At 37.7% G+C, this 20,993-nt stretch overlaps 1 protein-coding gene across 1 annotated transcript in view; it reads right to left on the bottom strand.

Moving 5' to 3' along the window:
- Positions 1–20,993, bottom strand: part of acvr1c (activin A receptor type 1C) — a gene marked incomplete at its 5' end in the record, with an annotated part of 133,615 nt that overhangs the window by 101,149 nt on the left and 11,473 nt on the right. The window contains 4 exons of the mRNA XM_081367402.1: positions 8,993–9,123; positions 10,299–10,423; positions 11,177–11,333; positions 15,015–15,182. Of these exons, the coding sequence (XP_081223528.1) occupies positions 8,993–9,123; positions 10,299–10,423; positions 11,177–11,333; positions 15,015–15,182 (581 nt within the window). The remainder of the gene's footprint in view (positions 1–8,992; positions 9,124–10,298; positions 10,424–11,176; positions 11,334–15,014; positions 15,183–20,993) is intronic.

The raw sequence follows: 20,993 nt of genomic DNA, 5'->3' as shown, positions 1-20,993 counted from the left end.
CCGTCCGCAATTTAGCATCCTCAATGTCTTGACTTCATGCACACCGAGTTTGGAGGCGAATCGATGAATTCCCTAGGAGGAGTGCATTAAATTCCACAGCATGCGTTTCCAAACAACGCTAAATAGCCAACTTCCTGTTTGGCTGGCGTAAAACTTAGAGCACGAAAGTTGTTCGGCCCGATGAGATCTATATGTGTACCGAGTTTCATATTATTACATGCAAGCGTGTTTGATTTATGGACACGTGTTTGGATCCCGTTCCAGGGGGCGCTGTCGAGCCCCCCTGCCACGCCCGGGTACCAGCTTCAGTCCGGCCCTGATGGCCGCGGGTTCTGACGTGTGTGCAAAATTTCAAGAGTTTTCGAGCATGTTAAGGGCCCCAAAAGTGCCCGAAAGGTTGACAAAATAATAATAATAATAATAATAATAATAATAATAATAATAATAATCCTACCGGAAACAATAGGGCCTTCGCCCTTTCAGGGCTTGGGCCCTAATAATAATCCTACCGAAAACAATAGGGCCTTCGCCCTTTCAGGGCTTGGGCCCTAATAATCCTACCGGAAACAATAGGGCCTTCGCCCTTTCAGGGCTTGGGCCCTAATAATAATAATAATAATAATAATAATAATAATAATAATAATAATAATAATAAATAATCCTACCGGAAACAATAGGGCCTTCGCCCTTTCAGGGCTTGGGCCCTAATAAAAAAAAATATATATCCTTATGAAAACAATAGGGTCTTCGCCCTTTCATGGCTTGGGCCCTAATAATCCTACCGAAAACAATAGGGCCTTCGCCCTTTCAGGGCTTGGGCCCTAATAATCCTACCGAAAACAATAGGGCCTTCGCCCTTTCAGGGCTTGGGCCCTAATAATAAATAATCCTACCGAAAACAATAGGGCCTTCGCCCTTTCAGGGCTTGGGCCCTAATAAATAATCCTACCGAAAACAATAGGGCCTTCGCCCTTTCAGGGCTTGGGCCCTAATAAACAATAATCCTACCGAAAACAATAGGGCCTTCGCCCTTTCAGGGCTTGGGCCCTGTAAGAACTGATTTTCCTGCTAAAACAAAACTCACCCTGCAATAACGCCATAAAATGCCCCCTGGACAGCAGATAGCAAAGACAGAGCACAGAACCTTGTCCTGCCCAAACTTATCTCCTTGTCCCTCTGTTTGACTTCAACTCATCCCCCCTCTCCCTCCTCTTCTCCCTCCTCAAGTCACTGAAAGTTAAATTAAGAATGTCTATATATTGCATATGGTGTATCTTGTGAATGTGTTGTTTTTTCCTTTTCATGTTTGGTGTCATTTTAAAGGGCACAGTGCGATTGGTAAAATGGTCTTAATTTCATTGCAGTCATTGGTTTAATGAGAAAGATTGAGACCTTAGGAGAATCCTGTTTCTCCTCTCTGGCTGATATCTCTTTACGATATCTCAAGAAACCAGGTGCTACCCCCCTGGGGTACATGGATTGGCCCAAACAACTCTAAAGAACATTTGTATAACCGCTGTTGTTCTGGTCTGGTATTTAAGGTGAGGGGACAGAGCAATCATTGGGACTCTTTACCAGGATCATCCCCCATAGTGATGTTTCAGTGCTTTCCTGTTGGAAAGCCCTGACACATTACTGTGTCTTTTCAGGAAAACATTACTTACTTTTAGAGTCATCTTTGAGTAAATGATGTCATATATTTTCTGAATTGGTTTTTAATCATTTACTTCTGTAATTGGCATGATACATTTTTACCTGACAAATAAATGTTACATCTTGATTTATTCTGAAGTTCTAGAAATCATTCATTTTAGTAGATTAATGTGCAGTCTGGTGTTTCCGCAAATCTTTGTCCAGGATAGATCAAACTGAAGGCTCTATGAATGGAGCATGGGGCACATCTTAGGAAGAGCTTCTGATTTCTGACTATTTCCTGACTTAGCATGTTGTACGCTGCAAATATTATAAAAAATTACACCTATGGGTCTGCAGTGAGCGGCTGCATAGGGTAAAATACTTGCACTGCACCCTCTGACTATTTCAGGACTGGCTAGTTTGTGATCGTGAGTGCGCAGTCGCGACGTGACGTCTCAAAGCGACACTAGGTCCATAATGAACGAATAATTGAAAGTATGGGATAATCAGAATAATCAAAGATCTAAATTAATTCATAATCAATATTTATGATTATTTTCTAATCAGAAATACGATCTAAATTTGATTATCATTTGAAATTGGAGTCAGATTAAGCGTAGAGCTGAAGTAATACTAAAACTAAATCCAATAAATTAAGTGAACTTCACTGGATCGCTGAAAAGACATACATGCTTTAAACCTTCGCCAGGCCGTTGGATTCCGTCATTGGGCCAATGGGTGGTCCTTACAGCCCTAATAATAATCCTACCGAAAACAATAGGGCCTTCGCCCTTTCAAGGCTTGGGCCCTAATAAACAGAGCAATTCCAAGAGGGTCCTCACACCATCAGTGCTCGGGCCCTAAAAACATTATAAACATACACAGTAGCACTGTACACTAATTTGCATAATATATTCATAACACTCGTGCTATAATTATCACAGTATTCATATAAATTTTCTCCAAAATGGGGGGGGGGGGCTGTTAATGGTTTGCTTACTTATTAATGTTTAAGCATTTTGCATGACAGAAAAAGGTTTCTGTCAAAAATAAAGTTCCCAATATTCTCATATGATAATAGCAACTTCACTGATTTGACCTTTACTGTTCTTTATAATCACTAAAAAGCTGTCACTCATCTTAGTTCATCACAATCTCACAAAGTTCCGTTATAATCAATGAAGCTGACTGCACAATGAATCTCTTTTGAATAATTGTTTGTTTTAATGTGAGAGTTTGTGAGCATGCAGAACTTACTTTTGATATAAAACAAAGTCACAGCTTTCAAATTCTCAAAGTTTTATTACAGATTCAAACAATAAATACCCGCTCCGAAAGGATCGCCACCTTATCGTGGTGGAGCGGTTTGTGCACGTCTCAATGACCCCTAAAGCTATGTCGGCAGGAGTCTTGTACTTTCTTGGACTCCTGGCAGGGTCACCCAAGCCGAACAGGTCGAAGGGTAGAGACCAGACAAAGAGCGATCCCACTGGTCCTCCAGGTTGGGGATTGGGCGATGGGCTGTGACTACCCGTCCCCGGAAAAAATAAATTGGTTGCAGAAACCGAAACTATGGAAACTCTATCCCTTACTGAACGAAGCCTAACTGACGACCCACGTGTGGGATGTATGAACCGCCTGAGGCAAACTCACCAGAGACCCCAGGGGGGGAAATGTCTGCTGAAGCTGAAGTCAAGAACGAGAATTGGGTGTTGGAATGTCAGAACACTTTACCAAACTGGAAAATTGGCACAACTGACCAAAGAAATGCAACAATACAACCTAAGCATTGTTGGTGTATGTGAGAGCCGATGGAATACCTTTGGAAAAATAACAACTGCCACTGGAGAGACCTTTCTCTATTCAGGAAACCCCAAAGAAGATGACCCACACACACACGGAGTAGGAATACTCCTTTCAAAAGATGTACTGTAGGTAAAAGCCTCATCGAATGGGAACAGCCAGGTTTACATCAAAAGGACATAATATAACAGTTATCCAATGCTACGCTCCCACCAACAATGCCATATATGAAGAAAAAGAGACCTTTTACCAACAACTACAGGCTGTCTTTCAGAAGAATCCCAAAAGAGACATCAAGATCATCATGGGAGATATGAATGCCAAAATTGGAAAAGATAACAGCGACTGGAGAGGAACAATGGGAACTGAAGGATTGGGGCAGATAAATGAAAATGGGCTCCTCTTTGCCAGCTTCTGTGCCCTCAATGAGCTAGTGATCGGAGGCATTCTCTTCCCACATAAACAAATCCATAAAGCTGCCTGGATATCACCAGACCACTTCACTGAGAATCAGATTGACCATCTTGCAATAGACAGGAAATGGAGGAGAGTTCTCCTTGATGTCAGAGCCATGAGGGCCGCCGATATAGACTCTGACCATCATCTTCTCGTGGGAGAACTCAGAATGAAACTGGCAGTGAAGAAGAAACCTGGGAACAGGGTTCAGAGAAGGTTTGAAACACGGAAACTAAAGGATAATAAAATATGCCGGGAATGGGGAATCCACCTCCGCAACCGGTTCCAAGCCCTAGCAGAAGGAGACAACATAAACAACAAATGGGAAAGATGCAAGGTGGCCTTCATAAGTACCTGTGAATCTCTTCTGGGCTACAGTGACCCCAGAAGAAAAGATTGGGTCACAGATGCAACTTGGAGTGAGATCGAAGCTAGACGAGATACCAAAGCAAAACTCAACAGAGAGACAGATCATAACAAGAAGAAACGCCTCAGACAAGACTACCAAGAAAAAAACAGGGTGGTCCGTAAAAGCTGCAAGAGGGACAAGAAAGCACGAATAGAGGAGCTGGCTAAGGAAGCAGAAGAAGCAGCCAGAGAAAGAAGCGCCAAGGAACTGTACAGAATAACCCGCCAGTTGTCAGGGAAAAAACAGACCACAAGCCGGCCTATCAGGGATAAGCAGGGAAACCTTCTCACCAAAGAGTCCCAGCAATTAGAGTGCTGGAAGGAACACTTCGAAGAAGTCCTGAATAGATTCCCCCCAGACAGCCCCCCAGTCATAGAGGACGCGGAAAAAGACCTAAACGTCAACTGTGGTAGGACATCAAAGGAGGAAATAAGGAGAGCCTGCAAAAAAACTAAAGCTAGGCAGGGCACCAGGGAAGGATAACATCCCACCTGATATACTGAAAGCAGATATCAGCACCTCCACTGATATCCTCCATGGGCTCCTAAATGACATCTGGGAAAAAGAGGAGATTCCCAATGATTGGAAGGAGGGGTTAATTGTCACAGTCCCCAAGAAAGGAAACCTCAGTGAATGTAAAAACTGGAGAGGCATCATGCTCCTCTCAGTCCCCAACAAAATTCTCTGTCGAATAATCCTAGACAGAATACAAGAACCACTAGACAAGATTTTCAGGAGAGAACAAGCAGGATTCCGTATAAACAACTCGTGTACAGATCACATTGCAACACTCAGAATAATTGTCGAACAATGCATCGAATGGCAGTCATCATTATTCATAAACTTTGTTGACTTTGAAAAGGCCTTTGACAGCCTAGACAGAAACATTCTGTGGAAGCTGCTCCGACATTATGGAATACCCATAAAACTGGTCAACATCATTAAATGCATGTATGATGGATTCACAGGTCAAGTCACCTCAAATGGTAAGCTCTCCAACACCCTCCGCATAAAAACAGGAGTACGTCAAGGCTGCCTACTGTCTCCCATCCTCTTCCTCATTGCAATCGACTGGACAATGAAAATGTCAGTGGATGGTCAAAGGACAGGACTACAGTGGAACCCTTTTGGAAGATCTTGATTTTGAAGATGACCTGGCTTTGATCTCAGAAACACATACACACATTCAATGCAAGACCACAAGATTGCATGAACACAGTAAACAGATAGGCCTCAGGATAAATGTCAGGAAGACCAAGGTCATGAGACTTAACACCAAAACCTACCAACCTATCACAATCGAGGATAAATCCCTGGAAGATGTGGTCGAGTTTGTATACCTCAGAAGCAACATCAGCACAGATGGTGGAGCTGATAAAGATGTCAAGTTGCGCATCAGCAAAGCAAGATATGCCTTTAGAACGCTCCGACCTGTACGGCTCTCTTCCCAGCTCTCTAGAAACACCAAAATCAGAATCTTCAATACAAACGTAAAATCTGTCCTGCTAAATGGCTGTGAAACCTGGAAAACCACCAAATCAATTATTGATAAGTGTTCGTTAACAACTGTCTCAGATACATACTAAAGATTTGGTGGCCTAATAAAATATCAAATGTTGACCTGTGGAGACGCATGAACCAGGAGCAAATACACATTGAAATCAAATCTAGAAAGTGGGGATGGATCGGTCACACACCGAGGGAGGATTCGAGGAACATAGCAAGACAAGCTCTGGACTATAACCCCCAAGGCAAGAGGAAGTTAGGGAGACCTAAATCCAACTGGAGGCGGTCCACGCTTGATGAACTGACCAAGACGGGGACCTCCTGGCAAGAAGTAAAGTCCTTAGCACAGAGGAGAGTGAGGTGGAGATCCATGGTGGACGGCCAAGAGGATTAAAGAAAGAAGAAGAAAGAAACAATAAATACAGTTTAGGTGCTCTTTAATGTGGCATGACAAATTGCTGTAGTGATCCCCAAGTGAACTGATAATCCCTTCCTCTTTATTAGTTATAGCACGAAATAAACATGAATGAACATTGGAAGATATACTGTAATGTTGAAAGAACCAGTACAACTTAATGAAATGTATCATGTCTCATGTAATCACTCAATCAGTGTTTTAATTGCAGAAAGACATCAATAAATCAGCTTGTAAACAATATGTCACGTAATGTTACATTTAGTTCAGAAAAGCCAAACCAGAAAAAAATGTACTCTAGAGAGGAGCATTTCGCAACAAAAAAGCACTATATTACATATGCATTACATTTTCACTTTTATATCATTAAAAATGTATTAAAATATTATTTTATAAAAATGGCAGTTGTATACAAATCAATTGTTGATTTTAACTTTTAATGATAATGTACCAGCTGAGTGAGCTGACAGGGTTCCTTGTGTTAGGGGTGGGCTAATTGGGCTTAAAGGTGCAGTAAGCGGTCTCTGAGAAACAGTCGATATTAGCTTGATCTGAGGCAGCAACACCGATCTGTAACACACATTAAACAGTCAAACGGTATTTATTGTTTGAATTTCGCATTAAAATGTAAAGAATTCGAAATCTGAGACTTTGTTTCATATCAAAAGTAACAAAGCACAAAGCTGATTTATTGGATGATGGGAGGCTTGCTACAATGCTCTGTTCATTCATCAGCTGAAAACAGCATTGACTAAAAGATTAATTCTTGGGATTTATATCAGAATCAGAATCAATATCAGTTCATAAAGAGGAGAATCGATTAAAATCGAGAGATCAATATTTTTACCCAGCGCTAGCGTTGTTCATATTTGCCTGTTCAGACACAAAGGTTGTGTTTTAGTGGCCTCTGCTTCGTGTGGTGCTGGACATGAAAAGTGACACAGAAATTACACTGCAAGAGTGTTGAACATACATTTATAATGACAACAAACTGAGGTCATACTATCCTTTACTTTTAGTGATTTTAAAACACAAGTAAACTTGAAGTGTGCTAATAGCATCATTATTGTGTGCTTCAAAAAAAATAAATTAATCTTTATAAATAATGACACAGTTTAAGAATTTGCCTTTTACTGACATTTATATATCCCAGTATACCAGTAACTCACTTATCCAGATAACATCAGTGAGACAATGGGAACAGAGACATGTACATTGAATGTAAGAAACACTACGGACTGGAATCGAACCCGGGTCGCTGCCACACAAGCGCACTCCATGCAGATATTCACCACGCAAAACTGGGGTTACTTTGTGTTCTTTCTATACTGTTACAAGTACTTAGTCTGGCTATCACCAGACCAAACTCAATCTTTTAAGACTCTGTATTTTCTACTGCAAAAGAGGCGTGATCAACGGGCATAGTTCAAATGACTCTGTACGCAAATGGATAGTCCTTCAACCAATCAGACAAACGATCCGAGTGACGTACTTTGCAGCGAAAACTCCAGGCAGGAAATGTGTCAACAAATGTGTTGGTCTGGAGCATTGATCAGCGGTTTGCAGAAGCAGCAATGGTATTGAGCGATTTCTGCAGGTTGTGCAAAAAAAAAACATGAAAGTGAGTGATATTTATACCCACTCGAGCGTTTTGTTTGCTAAACTAAAGAAGCCATTGATCATCATCGAGAGGTTAAAAGGAATTGAATTAAACCCGCCAATAGCGCGACAGGTGGATAAGCCAGTTTGTGATTGGTCCCTGCAAATTTGTAATGGAAGCAGGATAGAAGAATGTACAGGTTTCCAGCCTGAGCTGCAGGGCGAAATCAAATCGCCGGCAGATCGGGCTGGGTTTACCTAGTCTAACAAGTACTGCTATAAGCAAACAGATTTTTCCATCAATGACAGCGCAAATTATTGATTTAAAGACTGTAAATGTCTCAGTATAGGCGCAGTAAGCGGTGCGTAAAATTAAACGCGAAACTATGTAGAACAAAAAAGTTGAAGAATAAGGTACCATAAGGTACCAAAGTGTATACAGTAGGTGCGTTAGGAATACACTAAAGTAATAAAACTTTTGATCAAGTACGTGAATTTCTTTTACCATTTCAAACTGACTATGTTGTTTTCTTTATTCGTCATAATTACATATCTTTACTTTTGTAACTAGTTTCTATATGTATGTAAAGCTGCTTTGCAACAATGCAAAATTGTGAAAAGTGCTATAGAAATACATTTTAATGGATTTAAACAATGCCTGATATTCAAAGTGTGGTTAAATTATTGAAAAAGTAAAAGTCATTATTGTAAAATTTACTTCATTATTATGATTATGATTTTTGTTTTTTTATTTGTTTGGAACTCAAAACACATTTCCTGTAAACTTTTATCTATAACTATTTTTATACTCAAGTAGAACTCAAATACAGTTCATTGTATTGTACATTTAATCATCACAGGTCAACAGAGGATTCAACAAAAATAAATGACTGAAGTAGTACTTAAATATTTAACAAATTAAATTGTTTTATTTGCAAAGTCCTCATTGTTACATTTGCGCTGTAGGCAAAAGTTGTGTTTTGAAATTCTGCCTTTACAGCACCTGTTAGCAGAAACAAACTACATGTTTCAGTTCATTCCTCACATTTTTGTTGGTTTGCAAAAAAGGAAAGTCTCAACTAAAAAAATACATATCTTAAAATAATAATAAGAGGGTTAACATGTTGTCAATTGATATGTCACATGAATGGTAAGTTTATCACACAAACCTCACAGCTCTGCCACTGGTTGGGAATGTTAGGTCGGAGTTTTTGTTCACACACCACCTTCCTCATATCATCCACTGACGGGTCTGATTGCACCTGGTCATAATAAGGCAACTGGAAATCTTCATGAATCCCTGCAGAGCACAAAGCATTCATGATTATTTATTTACACTAAGTACTGATCAAAAATCTTAATTATTCTAAAAGTTTGGATGTAGATGTGCAACATCATGTATTTTATTTTCTTCCCTAAGGAAGGCCCTAACCCTGAACAGTCATGATGTTGTATCTCATAACCATTTTTCTCCCTCTCTCTGACCCTAACAGTTGAAATGGCTGTTCACGCTGATGTGTCTTTAAGACGTCTATGTACCTTCTGTTTTGATTGGTTAACTTCTTTGCCAGCATGAGTAATAATAGTAGCAGCACACATGCTATGGGTTTACTCTCAGGTCTATAATATACTGTAGTTTAATATAGTTCCGCCACTATGTCCTTCAATAACAGTCTCTCCTACAAAACTTTTCAGAAGGTTTGGTGACCTTCAGCACATTTTATCATTAGTTAAGGAAATACTTCCTCTTATTACCTCGTATCATGACTAGGTGACAGTGTTTCTGAACACTGAAAAGGCATCATCGAACAAAAGTAAAGTAAAAAATAGAGTGAAATATTTGGAGGGCTGAAGATGGACAAAAAACAAAACAAAAGAGGGTGAAAATAAAATACAAGGAAAAGAGGGTGAAAATAAAATTTAAAAAAAGATGTTCACAAAAACACTTTTCTTAAAATATCTTCTTGCTCCACAGAAGAAAGTCCAACAGTTTTGGAATGACATGGGGGTAAGTTTTTTTTTTTTTTTTTTTGCATGACTCTCTAGAATACTATTCTGATTGGTCATTCATGGCAGTTAGAATTCAAATATATCTGACAGTTATTCAGTGCTAATAAAATATACATGTTTATGTTTATTTGTGTATTGTTATGTAGCTATGAAATACGTGAGATAATGTATAGTTAGGTGGTCTTTTTTTTTTTTTTGCTAAATAAACACCAACATGTTCAGGATTCTGAAGTGATGCAGAGACTGCATTATTACTGTTATTAGAGATTTACATCTTAATGAAAAAATATCGACACACGCCATTTTAAGAAACCAATGAATAAGTGTCAATGAATAAGAACACAATTTAACAATTAAGAACAATTTAAATCAGTCCACTGCTAGTGTGCATTGATTAGGGATCTTATCACACTGTTTTTTTGTTTGTTTGTTTTTTACTTGACTTAAAATATACTAGTAAGGTACCTTGGACAGAACATCTGCGAGCAAGTTCCCAGAACACCAGGCCAAGTGAGTAGATATCAGCCCGCTTAAATGACTCAAAGCTGCTCATGTTTATAGAATCATCCAGGATCTCAGGAGCCATGTACCTGCAGAAACAAACATACTCACATTAGAGTAATGTACTCACACCACATGAACGCATTAACCTCCATCAAGATGTCTTTATACACCTGAAAGCAAACAATGACACGTGTTTTATACAGAGACAGAAAGTGCACACAGAGTTTACAGAGAGGAACAGAGAACACTCACAGATATACTAAAATTAACATTTAGTAAAACACACATACTGTACATACAAAGATACAGATTATATATCACTCAAGATGTCTTGAGTACACAAATCCAAAGCCTAAAAGCAAATGATAGTAAATAGCAAAATTCATAATTGAACCATTATAACACTTGTTTGCACATGCAACCAATGTTTTTTTTACTTGTCTGTATTTACTGAAAGACTACTTAGACAGAAAGAGTCCATCTGGTTGGCATGTAAAACAACCAATCATTTTTTATTTACATAGCATTTAAGGGCAGGTAAATCAGAAATAGTATAACTCTGAGAGTAAATGTAAAATATCAAAGTGTGCTTAAGAATATCTTTGCTATGTGTCTCTGAAGAAAAGAAGAAAAAAACATATCTTTCAAATATTCAAAGGCATCAACCACACAAACTTTGTCAAATCCAGTGACTAGCTCTTCTACAGAAGTGCTCATTCTCAATACTTAAAGAAGACTATGGCACAACCTACACAAATATAGATAATAAGTAATAATTCAGTTTATGATGTCTCAAATTGACCTCAAAATGACCTTATGTAAGAAAAAGATTATCTAACCTCTTGGTGCCCACTCTGTGGTTAATGGGGATGTCAATGGTGTTGGTATTAGAGTCATGTTTGACAGCCAGACCAAGATCAGCAATCACAGCGGTTCCGTTCTTCTTAACCAGGATGTTCTTTGACTTTATGTCTCTGTGAGCAATGGCGGGCTTCCCTGTCCCATAAGTAATATGCTAAATTAATAACAGCACACGACATATACATGACAAGTCATTTTCATGCAGAAAAGGAGTCATATTTAATATAAACAAACAGATGGTGACACAGTTGTCTGAGCTTGGACAGTAAGAAAGCTAATGTCCTAAAAAAAAGCAATTTTTCATGTTGATGTTATTTATTTTCTAACTAGCTGTGTTTACAACATGTCATTTTGTAGACTAGTTGATTTCTGTTTCTGTGATGTTGTTGTAACATCAAATGTGTTCTGATGGGCTATGATTGTGTCACAGCAGTTTCACATTTAGTGTGATCAGACCAATAATTTGTTACCCAAAACTTGTCTAATATGGACACAGAATTAGAAAGTTTTGTTATCATGCAGGCAATTAATCATCATTAATCATAATCACACCATGTTTGTTCGTTTGGCCAGAGGAGAATTTGTTTCCCCAACTAAGCCCGTTTTATTTTTCTCTCCATTCTGTCACCTGATGGAGTTTTGGGTTCCTTGCCACTGTCGCCTTTCTCTTGCTTAGTTGGGGACACTTAAAGGGGTCATGAACTGTGTTGTGTTCATCATAAGTGATTGTTGACTTCTATTTTGAGAAGGAAGTAAACAAGATGGATGAAGTTCGCTTCTCTTGTCTTGTGTGCTTTATTGTTTAATAATCCTGACAGATACCACATATTAGGCAGACAAAGATTAGGCAGTTTTTTCGTTAACGTTGGTCACAAAGATGGCTGTTGTTAACATGCCTTTCCCGAGTTTTTCCTGCCTTGCCTCAGTGAGCCTGCTATGCCATTTAGCGCATGGCTGCAGATCTTTGAAAATTACCTATTGCACATTTTATTGAAAATGTCAGTTATCAATGCTACAGGGCAAGCCTGGCTGGATAAAAGACTGAGAGCTGTACTGCCTTACTGCCTCAGGGCATAAAGACAACAGATTTTCTACTGCTTACCATGGGTACGACGTATAAGGATGCCGAGGATGCATTGAAAACCTACTTTGTGCAAAAAGCTAACATAGCTGAACTTCCATAAACTCTGTCAGGCACCTCACGAGGCAGTTTTCCAGTATGCTGTTGCTTTGCGAGAGCTTGTTTTTTCATATGAGTTCGATGCCAGTACTGACAAAATGATTTGCGATCAGTTAGTGGAGAATGTGCTGCTTAGCCCAGGAATAAATGAGAGACCTTTACTAGAAGCGGATCTCATACTGGACAGTGCTGTTACGATAGCAAACCAGATTGAATCTGCTGCCGATCAACAGCAGAGTTTGGATGTGCTAAAAACTTTATACACTACATAAAGCTGGATGAAATTGTCACACCTATGTGCCAAAAACGTTGCCATCTGCAACGCTTTGTTCGTTGTGGTGTTTCAGAGGAATAAAATCACTTGCAAGCAGCTGGGGTGATATAATGTATCAACATTGTTGTTACACAAATAAATAAAAAAAGTTAAAAGTTAAGGATGAGAGCCAAATAAAAGTTGACCTCAGAGAGCCAAATAAAGCAGTGATTGTGGACTCTTTTCCATTGCCACACATGGATGAACTACTCTCTGCTCATCCAAGGTTCTACTATTTTCACTACCATCAACCTGACTAATGTTTACTACCAAGTGCCGTAACCTCACAGCCTTTATACTCATGACGGACTGTTCAGTTGGCTTCAGCGCCTGCAGAACTTCAGAAGATGATGACCATCATCCTGGCTTGCTTGAAGATCGAAAATGGGACAACATTATCATCTTCGGACATGACATGCATGACAAAGCACTTCAAGCGGTCTTACAACGACTAGAAGCTGCTGGCTTGCAGCTCAATAAAGACAAGTTTTGCTTCTGGCAAACCAGCCTGCTGTTCTTAGGTCATACTGTTTCAGCGAGGGTCTTCTTCCTGATAAATTACGTGTACAGGCGATTGTCAATGCCCCTGCACCTTCTGATGCATCTACTTTACGCTCCTTACTTGAACGGTCAAGTCCCACCCTGCTCCTCTACAGCCAGTGGCGCTGACAGATGGACCATGGCAGAAAGTGGCAGTGGATATAGTCGAGCCATTTAACACTGATGCATCCGACTGCACGTTTGCTATAACATTAACTGATGATTATAGTAAATGGCCTAAGATCTCCTTTACTCACACACTGTCACTACGGATTCTGTGGTTTCGTTGCTGTCATCAGTCTTCAGCAGCCATGGCAATCCATTGACTATAGTTACTGATAACAGTGTTTAGTTTACATCAACTGCTTTCGCTACTTTTCTGGAAGAAAGGAATATTTGTCATCATCGTTCCTCTCTCTACTACCCAGCAGTTAATGGTGCTGTAGAGAGTTTTAACCGTGTGCTCAAACACACTGTTCAAATGGCAATACAGCAACATCAGCCATGGAAACCTGTGGTAACTGACATCTTGAAGGTGTACTGTGCCACTCCACATGCTGCAACTGGTTCTTCACACTTTTAGGTCCTTTATGGCAGGCAAAGGCGCACAAGGCTGTCTATTTTGCCATCTGCTCCTGTGCACTCACCAAGTGACATGACTGTTTACTGAAGGGTTATGCGGCTGCAACACAACCAGACAGCAAGAGATGCTTAACTGACCACTGCCTGTATTTCTAACAGCTGTTCTAGCATGGACTTCAAAGACTATAGTGTGCCAGTTACTGCCAAAACCAGCCAGACAACGAGGTCTGCTTTACTGACCACTGCCTGCTTCTTTACCAGTCGATCTTAGCATGGTCTCCAAATACTATAAACCAATGTAAGGTGTTGTTGCTGAGTGATGTCCACAGCCTTTAACAACCAGACCAGCCTTTTACTTTACATTTAAAATAAGGTATAGAATAAGTGCAAATAGCATTATAAGTTATTTACACTGTGTATATAGAATATTAGAATTAGAATATATTCATACTTAGTGCAAATAGGATAATAGGACAATATCCTGGACCTTTGAGGACACCTTTACTGATCAGCAGATTCGGTATGGTTAGGGTTAGGCATATGGAAAAGTAAGGTCTCATGAGGCAGCATCTATTTATGATAGTTTTGAGTACGGTAATAAAATGATCTGCACAAGTCATGGTCGATGTGGCAGTGTGTCCGGTCAACGAAAGGAGATAACATCCAATTTCAATTATAGGCCTATTAAATACCTGTATAAATATTTCCTTTTTTTTTTTTTTTTTTTTGTTTTTTTTTCTTGTAAATTTATACTCTTCCAGCTGATATGTGATGGAAATAGAGTAAAGAATGGGTTCACAAAAAGGCGGACTCGAACTCCAGTCAGTTACATCTATCCACTATCTTTACTCTCCCCACCAATACTCCTGTTTCTAAATGGATTTATTTTATAAGTTAGTCGGTGAAGTTAGTGTAAATAGACACTGTTAAAGATATTTTTAATTGTTCAACTGGTAATTGTAACAAATAACTAATATTACCTGATTAGTCTTACATATTACATTTATTCTATGATCAGTATTACACATGTATGTAACTAAAAAAGATGTAACTAAAAAATGATGTAACTAAAAAAATTACTAGAATGTTTTTGGTTTTTTTTCAGAGGAGGATATACTTTCACTGCTGAGTGAGGGTTTTATCCTCCAGAGAAACTAGAACAGAAATGAAAAAAAAATCAACTGATGCATATGATCAACACCTTGAGTGCCAATAATCTCCATGTGCAGGTGGGCGATACCACTGGAGATGGACAGTGCCAGAACTATCACTTCCTCCACTGATACCGTGTATCTGTTCAGGTAATCAAAGAGAGACCCATGCTCATGATATTCAGACACCAGCCACAGCTGTGTCCATGAGCCATTATCTGAAGAAAGACAAAATAGACAGATTACAATACAGGACACCCAAACATGATGGACAAGAACATCCAAAGTGATTTGAAAATATTTCTCAAAATGCAAGTTTTGATTTAATGACTCAAATGTCAAGAGGTATAACCATCATGAAAAAACATGTTTTCATGGAAAATTGTAATCATTACTTCGAAAATGTTTTCAAGTACATGTCTTTTTATCAACATAAAAAAGTATTTATTCCTGTCTGTATGATTTTTGGACTAGGTCTATGCATTTATAATTCAAAGTAAAAAAGTCTGGACAAAGATGACTGTCATATCATTGATCCTTTAACAATGGTCAGGTTATCAGTGCTTGCTGAAACTAAAGCTATTAAAGATAAACTACCCAAAATATGAAAATTCTTTTATCATTTTCTCACCAAAGTAAATCAAAGTTGTTTTTTTGTTTTTTTTTTTACCATTGATTTCTGTTGTATGGACAAAAAAACAACAACACTGAAACATGTCTCAAAATATCCTCTCATATGTGACAAAAAGAAAAGAAAGTAAGAAATGTTTGGAACAACTTAAGAGTAAATAATGACAAGTTCATTTTTGGGTAAATTATCCCTTTAAGTTTGCATTGGTTTGGTAACTTGAAGCAGTGCTTCTCAAACCTGTCCTGGAGTACCCCCACCACTTCACATTTTAGATGTCTCCCTAATAAAACACACATCAACTCATCAGCTGGTTAGTAAAGACTCCAAGACCTCAGATGGATGTGTCAGATAAGAGAGACATAAAAAATGTACAATGTTAGGGGTACTCCAGGACCAGGGTTGGCAACCACTGAATTAAAGCATGTGGCATGAGGAGTAATAGCTCCACAAAACGTCTTAGTTTGGTATATAACCTTAGCTTATTGAGTAAGGAAAGAGACATTGCATCAGCAGCTGACACTATGCCCTGTTTAAACCACAGCATTTTGGTCAATCCAATCACAAGTGGAGAATGCTAAATACAGGTGTAAACGAGGTCTAAAACAGCTTGAGCTTGTCCACTTTCGACCATTTTCAGGGGTAGTCGAAATTGCATACAAATTGCTTACAAATTCAAATTCAAATTGCTAAAAGGCCAAATGCGTTTGAACAACCACACAAGTCAGCATACTCTCTGATTACTACCTAATCACTAAACTACCTAATTAAACATTATGGCAAGCGCGCTAGCCAAATTAAAAATTTGTCGGCTGAAGACCTAAGTTTTATTTGAAGACGAAAAACGTTCCAAGCACAATGTTCTCTCACCATTCCTGATTCTAACACGCTCTCACCACGTTCACTGTGGTCTTGTGGCTAGAAACACAACCTTTAATCTAATGTTAATTTAATCAAAAAATCTGAATAAAAAACTCATATACCCCTCCCCTCAAAAAGAAATCAGGACAGAAGTGGTCGAAAATGGACACAATAGACGGATTAATACACCAAGTTCAAACGGTAGTGCGTCTCCCTTGTCTACTTCAGATCTAAACAGCTAAATACCAGGTGTAAACAGGGCCTATGGGAACATAATGGTCTTTAGCTCATATAGAATCATGCAATATGACTGGCTGATGGTGCATGCACCGCCCAATAAAGCATCATCACCAGTGCCTCAAAAATGATGTGCTCACGCTACCATTCTTTCTCAATGAAGGAAGCCAGCAAGACTGAGGAGTATGGCAAGCTATGCAGTCTTGGCAAATGGGTAATGTGTTGGGTATTGTATATTAAGTGAAAGTATAGTGTAATATTAGTATTTGTGCAATTGATGTAATTGATGTATGTAATTTTGGGATAGTTACACTGCCGTTCAAAAGTTTTGGATCGGTACGATTTTGAATGTTTTTAAAAGAAGTATCTTATGCTTACCAAGGCTGCATTTATTTGATAAAAAAAAAAAGTAATATTGTTAAATATTATGACAATTTAAAATAACTATTTTCTATTTTAATGTATTTTAAAATGTAATTTATTCCTGTGATCAAAGCTGAATTTTCAGCATCAGTCTTCAGTCTTACATGGTCCTTCAGAAATCATTCTAATATGCTGATTTGATGCTCAAAAACCATTCATTATTATTATCAGTGTTGAAAACAGTTGTGTGCCATTTTTTTTCAGGATTCTTTTATGAATAGAAAGTTCAAAAGAACAGCATTTATTTTAAATAGAATCTTTTGTAACATTATAAATGTCTTTACTGTAACTTTTGATTAATTTAATTCATCCTTGATTAATAAAAGTATTGATTTATTTTATTTATTTCCCCAAAAATATAAAATAAAAATTCTTACTGACCCCAAACTTTTGAAGGGTAGTGTTTAATGTTACAAAAGCTTTCTATTTCAGATAAATGCTATTCTTTTGAACTTTCTATTCATCAAAGAATCCTGAAATAAAAATGTAAATAACTTTTTTCAACATTGACAATAATGAGAAATGTTTCCTGAGCATCAAATCATCATATTAGAATGATTTCTGAAGAATCATGTGAAAGCTTTCAGCTTTGATCACATGATTAAATTACACTTTATATATTCACATAGAACATAGCTGTTTTAAATTGTAATCATATTTCACAATATAACTGTTTTTTTCTTTTTGTATTTTTAGAAGAGACTTACCGATCCAAAGAAATCTTACCGATCCAAAACTTTTGACTGGTAGTGTGTGTTTTTATGGAAGTAAAATAATGTCAAATGTTTTTGAAATAAAAAAAGCCTGTTGAATTGCACTACTTGAAAAAAATAGGCTTTGCATTAACCATGCTTGCATTTTAATGCATTGTATTTTTAGGGCTTGCATTTTTATGGGCTGAAATTCAACATGGTTGAATATTTAAGCTGTGAATATTTCAATTAAAAACATTTCAAACACATTTTTATTATTAAAAATTCAATAATCCATATTCACCTTTCATATTTCACTTCCAAAATATTCAAACTGTTTAAAAATACAACCTATAATATTCAACAGGCAATTTTCGGTCCATTTTATTTCGCTTTGCAAATTTGCTTCCACAAATTCAGTGGTTAAAATTCGACAGTAAATTCAACATTGACGTCCAGGAACTGCAGGAAAAGCAGTAGATTGCCGAGCATACTCTTCATCTGCTGTTAGTCGACCTCACCAGCAGGAGGTGCAAAAGCGCGTGTTGATGACGAAGACCAGCAACAGTTAGAGCAAGCCATTCATTCATAAAACTCATTTATAACATTGTAAGTGTATTTGTGATTATTATGACGGCTGTTTTATATTAAATTCAGTGTCTTCACGGTTACTTTTCCTGTGTAGCCAACATGCATCTTTCTCTGCCGTGAACGAGATTATAATGTTATTCCCCGATGCGGATACAGATCCAATGTTTATTTTTGAGGTTGACATATATTTCTCTTGGTTGTTAAGTTGCCCTAACTTTATATTGTGGCGATGTGCTGCATGCAAGCTATTAGGGTTTCCCTCAATACTTAAGGATTCCCCTGCTGGACATATAAAACACTTAACGTTTTATATATCTTAATGGACTAATTACAGTGATATAAAAGACCAAACTCGCAGGCAAGCAGATGGACTCAGAATAACGCGCAAAGCTTAATGCTGAGCGTTTCCCAGTGATAGACTGGCATAAAGTTGGCTTGACGCAGGACGCACATTTAGGGACCGTCTCTAAAGTTACAAACGACTGTAAAGTGTTCATGTAGTGTCAGGCATAATGCGCACCCTTTGGATTTTTGATATTTATTCAAATAAATTTAAGTTTGCTATTGAAGTTAGAAACGTGTATGCCAATGTTGTATGCAACTTTAGAGACGGTCCCCAAATGTGCTAATGTCCAATGTCAAGCCAATTTTACATTTAGTCATTTAGCAGACGCTTTTATTCAAAGTGATTTACAGTTAAACTAACAATAGGAGGACAACAATATAAAAGTGCTATGACTCTTTCTTAGTTTAAGCTAATGCAATACATGTAGGCATACTGTGTGTATATATATATATATATATATATATATATATATATATATATATATATATATATATATATATATATATATATATATAAAGTATATAGCCTATAGAGAGAGAGAGAGAGAGAGAGAGAATAGAATAGAATAGAATAGAAGAGAAAGTGTTAGTATTAATTGATCAAGTGTTGATTTTATGCCAGTAGCCTATATCACGAAATGCTCAGCATGAAACTTTGTGCGTTAAGTTCATATTCTGAGTCCATCTGCTTGCATGTAGCCTATATAGTAGCCTACAGCCTACATCCCCAATAAGGTGCAAGTTTGGTCTTTTATATCACTGTATTAGTCCATTAAGCTACATTAAGCGTTTTGTCCCAACAGAAGGGGAATCCTTGAGTATGAGGTATTGAGGGAAACCAACTATAATCCCATTCATAGAGAAAGCTGATAACATGTAGGCTACACAGGGAAAGTAACAATGAAGTTACTGAATGAAACCTTAACACAGCTTTTGTGTGTTTATCATCTTTTCCGCATATATACTGACACAGATAATCATTTTCATTTTATGAATGAATGACTTGTTCTAACTGTTGCTGGTCTTCGTCAACAACACGCGCTTTTGCACCACCTGCTGGTGAGGTCGACTAACAGCAGATGGAGAGTATGCTCGGCAATCTACTGCTTTTCCTGCAGTTCCTGGATGGGATGGGCGATACCACTTATTTTGTTTTCGATGCGATACTGACAGTTTCAAGGCCAGTATCGCCGATATCGATATCGATACCGATACCTCTAAACTGAACTTTTAACCCTCTGGAGTCTGAGGTGTTTTCTGGGCACTGGAGGTGTTCTGACATGCTCTGACATTTGTGCTTTTTTCAGTTATTTATAAACATGTTAATGGCAAAGGTGTAAATTCACTCTATATAGCACAAACAGGGCTACCAAAATATGTGATCACCATGCATGTATATTTTTTTATTTTTAAGAGAATAATGCTTATGCGTGGTTATTGAAAAAAAATTAAAAATGAAAGTTGCTGAAAGAAGACCTCAAAACTCATAATAAATATGCATGAATAAGACTTTTGAGAAATGGATGTTCTTCCTTCGAGTTCTGGCTTCAAAATTATGTGAAAATAGTCTTGCTTTATCGTTCAGATAAAACAGTACATTGATTTAAATTGATGTAAAACAAGTTTTGCTTGGAAAGCCATTATGCGAGTGGGCGTGAACGAGGAGTGGTTTACACCTTGGAATACAAAATGTCCCACCCATTATGCATAATGACTCTGCATAATTAGCCATTCATTCAGGTGTGACTCTGACTGACTGAGCCACAATGCAAGGACAAAAAATTAGAAGAAGACTTATATTGACCATTTAAGATTTTGCTTACATCTATCTTGTAAATATGTTTTGCTATTTTATTAAAAAGGTTACAATTACAACAATAATTAAAATTTCAACAATATTTCAAGTGTACTCTTTCTTTGTAAAAAAAAAAAAGATTATAGGCCTACATTTTAGGCCTATCTATGTATTCATTAGTTTGAATATAGCCAAAATTGGAACAGCTAACATCTTAGTTGATGACTTTATTTTATATATATATATATAAAAATTGCTAAACAAAAGCTTATTTGATATATATATTCAGTATATTCTACAGTAAAAACTGTACTCAAATCTAGTCAACAAAATGTTGTCTTTCATATTTCGCCTGACTGTAACGTTGTTTTTATGAAATATTAGGGCATATAAATGTTAATTTGCAGTTTAATACGTATTGCTTATACAAATAGCCTACATTTTATTTCAACATATT

Source organism: Scardinius erythrophthalmus (assembly GCF_964197995.2).
Source record: "Scardinius erythrophthalmus genome assembly, chromosome: 6".
Taxonomy (NCBI): Eukaryota; Metazoa; Chordata; class Actinopteri; order Cypriniformes; family Leuciscidae; genus Scardinius; species Scardinius erythrophthalmus.
Note: the sequence above shows the minus strand (reverse complement) of the source record. Positions and strands in the feature narration are given on the sequence as shown.